Genomic DNA, 6590 nt, shown 5'->3' with positions numbered 1-6590 from the left:
GTTAGACCCAGGGAGGTCCTGGTCCTGGAGCTGCTCAGGGACCCAAGGCAGGGATGTGGACCCAATAGCCTACTCTGTGACAGGGAGGGCTGGGGAGGATGACTGGGCCATGTCCCGGGGGGACAGGAACTCTCCATGTCCTGGAGGGAAAGGCTGTGGGGAGCTGCACGCCCCCCATGCTCCTGAGGAAAGGATCAAGGTATGGATGGGGTGCAATCCCCTGGGTGAGTGGATAGCGAGTGGACGGGAGGGGCTGGGGTTTGAACCCGATAGGGTTAGTGGGAAAGAGGTGTGGGCCAGGGCTGGTTCTGATCCCATCAGAAACAAACTTGGTAAGGGTCACGGTTCATTCTGTGGCCCTCTGGGTAAGGACCAGGGTGTGTCTCGTAACCCTGCGGACCTGTTCTATAGGTGTCAGGGGTCAGCTTTTTGGCTCTGTAGGACCACGCTCCTCTGAACTCTGACCTCTGAACTCACACAACTGCACCTGCTATGTCACCCATACGAATGCTCATGTCTCCTCTGTGAAGGAATGGCCCTGCCTGATCCCTATGAAGTGCTATGTCATGTCTGAGAGCTGCTGTGTCAACCTGAGCTCCTGTAAACCCCTGCGCCTGGTTCCATGGTGGAGGCTGGCCTTGAAAATACTGTTGGTGGTGAAAGCCAGAGTTTACCTCCCTCTCTCTTCAGCTTTCCTCCCCCATGACCCCCATTTCTCCCCCTCCAGCTCCTTCCTGAGTTTCAGCTCTGCATTGTTCTTCTCCATCAACTAACAGTCAGTTAGCCTCGCTCCTGTAGCATACAGTTGTCCCTTCTGCTGTTTGGTACATTCTGTCAGATGATCTTTCTGCTGTTTGGTACATTCTGTCAGTTGATCTTTCTCCTGTTTGGTACATTCTGTCAGTTGATCTTTCTCCTGTTTGGTACATTCTGTCAGTTGATCTTTCTCCTGTTTGGTACATTCTGTCAGATGATCTTTCTCCTGTTTGGTACATTCTGTCAGTTGATCTTTCTCCTGTTTGGTACATTCTGTCAGTTGATCTTTCTCCTGTTTGGTACATTCTGTCAGTTGATCTTTCTCCTGTTTGGTACATTCTGTCAGTTGATCTTTCTCCTGTTTGGTACATTCTGTCAGATGATCTTTCTCCTGTTTGGTACATTCTGTCAGATGATCTTTCTCCTGTTTGGTACATTCTGTCAGATGATCTTTCTCCTGTTTGGTACATTCTGTCAGTTGATCTTTCTCCTGTTTGGTACATTCTGTCAGATGATCTTTCTCCTGTTTGGTACATTCTGTCAGTTGATCTTTCTCCTGTTTGGTACATTCTGTCAGATGATCTTTCTCCTGTTTGGTACATTCTGTCAGATGATCTTTCTCCTGTTTGGTACATTCTGTCAGTTGATCTGACAGAATGTGGGATGGGTGTGGGATGGGGCTGGGTGGAGGCATCTATGGTGGGGAGTGAAGGGGTAAGGAGTGTGAAAGCGAGGTTTCCAGGCTGAAGGAGTTCCTCTCCAGCAGCAGGGGACCGTCAGTCATAGACAGAATCACCTTGAACACCGGCTCACAGCGAATCACCTTCGATGGAACCCCCTGTAGTCCCGCCTCCTCAGAACCACCCAGTGATGTCTGACCTCCATCTGTGACATAATCAGGGGTCGGGGAAAGAGAGGGGTCATGCTGCCATGGTAACGCTGACGCAGGACGCTTTAGTGAAGCACCTTTAGTGAGAGAGGAGAGGAGAGAGAGAAAGAGAGGAGGGGACAACGAGAGAGGGAATGCGACAAAGAGGGAGACGGAGAGAAAGAGAGAGGGCACACAGAGAAGAATGATAAATGACAGTAGAGTGTGAGATGAACAGATGAAGACATTTTACAGGACAACCATTAATGGACAGTTTTCTTCTAAAAGACCCACCCACCCCCGATAGACAACAGCAACCTGATTAGAAACATGTAGCAGGGGATGATTCAGAGATAGAAGGAAGTAATATTAAAAAATGAATTAAGCCAACTGTCAAATAGGCCTTTCCCACACGGTGGTGCCCAACCCAGACTTTAACCACCAGAACAAAGTTTGCGTATCATCCCATGAGGTTACACATAAACTGAAGCTGGAGACTCATATCTCCCTCACTAACTTTAAGCACCAGCTGTCAGAGCAGCTCACAGATCACTGCACCTGTACATAGCCCATCTGTAATATAGCCCATCCAACTACCTCATCCCCATACTGTTATTTATTTGATTTATTTTGCTCCTTTGCACCCCAGTATCTCTACTTGCACATTCATCTTCTACACATCAATCACTCCAGTGTTTAATATGTATATTGTAATTACTTCGCCACCATGGCCTATTTATTGCCTTACCTCCCTTATCTTACCTCATTTGCACACACTGTATATAGACTTTTTCTACTGTATATTGACTGTATGTTTGTTTATTCCATGTGTAACTCTGTGTTGTTGTATGTGTCAAACTGCTTTGCTTTATTCTTGGCCAGGTCGCAGTTGCAAATGAGAACTTATTCTCAACTAGCCTACCTGTCTAAATAAAGGTGAAATAAAAAATAAAATAAAAATAAAACATACACTCACCAATCAGAGGCTTGGTTTCATGGAAAAACCTCTCCTCCATCCCCGAGCTGAGTTGTGATTGGACAGAAACACTCTGCCGCAATATAGGGGACTTCTCTGATTGGCCAGATGAGTTCCTCCGGGCAGTCGGACTCCGGGCAGTCGGACTCTTCCATAGGACAGTTCGGTTATCAATCTGGACAACAGGCTTCTCAGGTTGGACGTAGAGCCTCTGAGGTGATATAATGGTTCTCTGTGATCGGATGGCGAGATACTCCGACTGGACTGATGGCTTCTCTGATTGGCTCTGGAGATTTCTCTGCTCCCGCCCAGTCCTGATGGCATGCAAGAGGATGAGAGCTGGAAGAGGTGAAAGGAGATAGCGAGGGAGAGGGGGAGAGATAGTATGGACAGAGGAAAGGTGGGAGGGGGAAGAGGGGAGGACAGAGTGAGTGAGGTAAACTGGTAATAAACAGAGGGATGAAAGAGGAGGAGGATATAAACCGACCATTGATGTCGCTATGCAACGTCATCTCCTCATAAATGGCAGCATCCAACTCCAGCACCTAACAGAAAGACAGGAGATTTGTACGCACGCGCACACGCATATACACACACATACACACACACATACACACATATACACACATATAAACCCATACACACACACACACACACACACACACACACACACACACACACACACACACACACACACACACACACACACATATAAACCCATACACACACACACACACACACACACACACACACACACACACACACACACACACACACACATATACACACATATAAACCCATATACACACACACACACACATACACACACACACACACACACACACACACACACACACACACACACACACACCACACACCACACACAACACACACACACACACACACACACACACACACACACACACACACACACACACACACACACACACATATAAAACCCATACACACACACACACACACACACACACACACACACACATATACACACATATAAACCCATATACACACACACACATATAAACCCATACACACACACACACACACACACACACACACACACACACACACACACACACACACACACACACACAACACACATATACACACATATAAACCCATATACACACACACACACACTACACACACACACACACACACACACACACACACACACACACACACACACACACACACACCACACACACACACATATAAACCCATACACACACACACACACACACACACACACACACAAACACACACACACACACATATAAACCCATACACACACACACACACACACACACACACACACACAAACACAAAACACACACACATATAAACCCATACACACACACACACCACACACACACACACACACACACACACACACACACACAAACACACACACACACACACACATATAAACCCATACACACACACACACACACACACACACACACACACACACACACACACACACACACACACACACCACACACACACCTGTACGTCCCCAGTTCCTTCTCTCTTCTCTAGTATTTGAGCCATCTCCATAAGAGGCCGGGCCAGCATTGACAGGTCAGGACTCGGCTTCCACTCTGACACAAAGTGAGGGTGATCGACTTTCTATACAATCACAACCAAGGGAGAGAGGAAACACACACAACAGGAGAATAATCAGTGTGTCCTCGGTCCGTGTACCTGACCGTCAACCATTATCAACAGATATGAGAATAATCCAGAACCAGTCTCGTCACCATCAACCTGCACCTTGACCCTCACAAATAGAACACTGGAAATGATGTGCAGAAACTCTAAATATACTAAACATGGTGTTGATCGGTCTAAATTAAACATTTTGTAATCTGAAATATTACCATTACAAAACTGTATTAGGCTAGTTGTAGGTCAGTGATAGTGTAAAGAGATGTGAGAGTTAACTGTACACCTATTGCAGTAACACATCAGGACCATAAAGTAGCCTGTGAATGAAGAGCTCAGATCCAGAAAACCACACTCACTATGTATCTGTATCTATGGAGACTCCCCATGATGTGGCTCCTGACGTCAGCCTTACTGAGACGACACACACACACCTCACACAGGTACACCGCCTCTGAGTCCCGGCCGAGCGTCACACACTCTGTCACGTAGCTCAAACCTGAAACACACACACACAGGTCAAAGTAGACACATTGGTCAAATGCCCCATACATGTATCACACACATACAAACACACAGATACACAGACATATACACACGGCTGTTCCTGACCGATGATGGGCTGCAGTCTGTTCTTGTTGTTTAGATACACCCTGAGGGCGATGGACAGCAGGCTCTGCCCACACACAGCTACGTGACAATGAGAGAATGAATGAATGAATGAATGCATGAATGAATGAATGAATGAATGAATGAATGAATGAATGAGTGAAAGAATGAGTGAAAGAATAAAGAAATGATAACCCATAGGCTACCTTTATGTGCTCGTCCAGGCTGCATAGTGGCAGACTAACACCCTAACAACCTAAAGGGAGAGAGGGAGAGTTAATGAGGGAGAAGGAAAGGAAACACTATCTATGTATGCAGACACCACAAAGTGGCGCAACTACACCACCAGTAATATCTGTATAATGTATTAGCTAGCTGCTAGGCTACACCACCAGTAATATCTGTATAATGTATTAGCTAGCTGCTAGGCTACACCACTAGTAATATCTGTATAATGTATTAGCTAGCTGCTAGACTACACCACTAGTAATATCTGTATAATGTATTAGCTAGCTGCTAGACTACACCACTAGTAATATCTGTATAATGTATTAGCTTGCTGCTAGACTACACCACTAGTAATATCTGTATAATGTATTAGCTAGCTGCTAGACTACACCACTAGTAATATCTGTATAATGTATTAGCTAGCTGCTAGACTACACCACTAGTAATATCTGTATAATGTATTAGCTTGCTGCTAGACTACACCACCAGTAATATCTGTATAATGTATTAGCTAGCTGCTAGGCTACACCACTAGTAATATCTGTATAATGTATTAGCTAGCTGCTAGACTACACCACTAGTAATATCTGTAAAATGTATTAGCTTGCTGCTAGACTACACCACTAGTAATATCTGTATAATGTATTAGCTAGCTGCTAGGCTACACCACTAGTAATATCTGTATAATGTATTAGCTAGCTGCTAGACTACACCACTAGTAATATCTGTATAATGTATTAGCTAGCTGCTAGGCTACACCACTAGCAATATCTGTATAATGTATTAGCTAGCTGCTAGGCTACACCACTAGTAATATCTGTATAATGCATTAGCTAGCTGCTAGGCTACACCACTAGTAATATCTGTATAATGCATTAGCTAGCTGCTAGGTTACACCACTAGTAATATCTGTATAATGTATTAGCTAGCTGCTAGGCTACACCACTAGTAATATCTGTATAATGTATTAGCTAGCTGCTAGGCTACACCACTAGTAATATCTGTATAATGTATTAGCTAGCTGCTAGGCTACACCACTCTCTACATCTGTGTCAGTTTGACTTTTGCCATTTCATAGCACCCATTTTTAGGTGAATTACATGTAATCTGATTATTTTTAAAAAACAAGCTAATCAGCTACTTTACCAGCAAAAAATATTGTAATCAGATTACAGATACTATAGAAAAACTAGAGGATTACATCTTGGATTACTTTTAAATTCAGAAAGGATGTTTGCAAAAAAAATTACATTATGACACTTTTCTGTTTTCTCAATCACATTCAAATATGAGTTGAAAAAAGTCCCAAGTTTGTTTGTTCCACCTTAGCAAGTCTGACCACAAGTCAGAGACCACTGTGAAGACACACCAAATGCGTTTTATGGATCTTCTTCTAAAGTCTCTTGAGGGGAAAGTAATCCAAAAGTAACTGAATGTAATCCGAGTTGGGTAATCCAAAAGTTTAGT

The 6590-nt window shown here is 44.3% G+C and overlaps 1 protein-coding gene across 1 annotated transcript; it reads right to left on the bottom strand.

Moving 5' to 3' along the window:
• Window positions 1-1450: 1450 nt before the first annotated feature.
• LOC115175405 (uncharacterized) lies at window positions 1451-5192 on the bottom strand. Its single transcript, XM_029734634.1, has 7 exons — window positions 5102-5192; window positions 4899-4976; window positions 4646-4785; window positions 4128-4250; window positions 3088-3145; window positions 2601-2939; window positions 1451-1722 (listed from the first exon to the last, which is right to left on the bottom strand). The coding sequence occupies exons 1-7, from the start codon at window positions 5124-5126 to the stop codon at window positions 1451-1453; spliced, it is 1035 nt and encodes a 344-aa protein (XP_029590494.1). The 5' UTR covers window positions 5127-5192.
• Window positions 5193-6590: the final 1398 nt, after the last annotated feature.

The sequence above is a fragment of the Salmo trutta genome, chromosome 36 (genome assembly GCF_901001165.1).
Source record: "Salmo trutta chromosome 36, fSalTru1.1, whole genome shotgun sequence".
NCBI classification, from domain to species: domain Eukaryota; kingdom Metazoa; phylum Chordata; class Actinopteri; order Salmoniformes; family Salmonidae; genus Salmo; species Salmo trutta.
Note: the sequence above shows the minus strand (reverse complement) of the source record. Positions and strands in the feature narration are given on the sequence as shown.

Excerpts from the sequence above, each read along its gene's own strand:
- LOC115175405 (XM_029734634.1), bottom strand. The coding sequence starts at position 5,126 with ATGCAGCCTGGACGAGCACATAAAG. Across the intron at positions 2,940-3,087 it reads GTTGCATAGCGACATCAATG|CTCTCATCCTCTTGCATGCC; the intron begins GTCGGTTTATAT and ends CACCTCTTCCAG. Across the intron at positions 1,723-2,600 it reads TGAAACCAAGCCTCTGATTG|GTGCTTCACTAAAGCGTCCT; the intron begins GTGAGTGTATGT and ends CTCTCACTAAAG.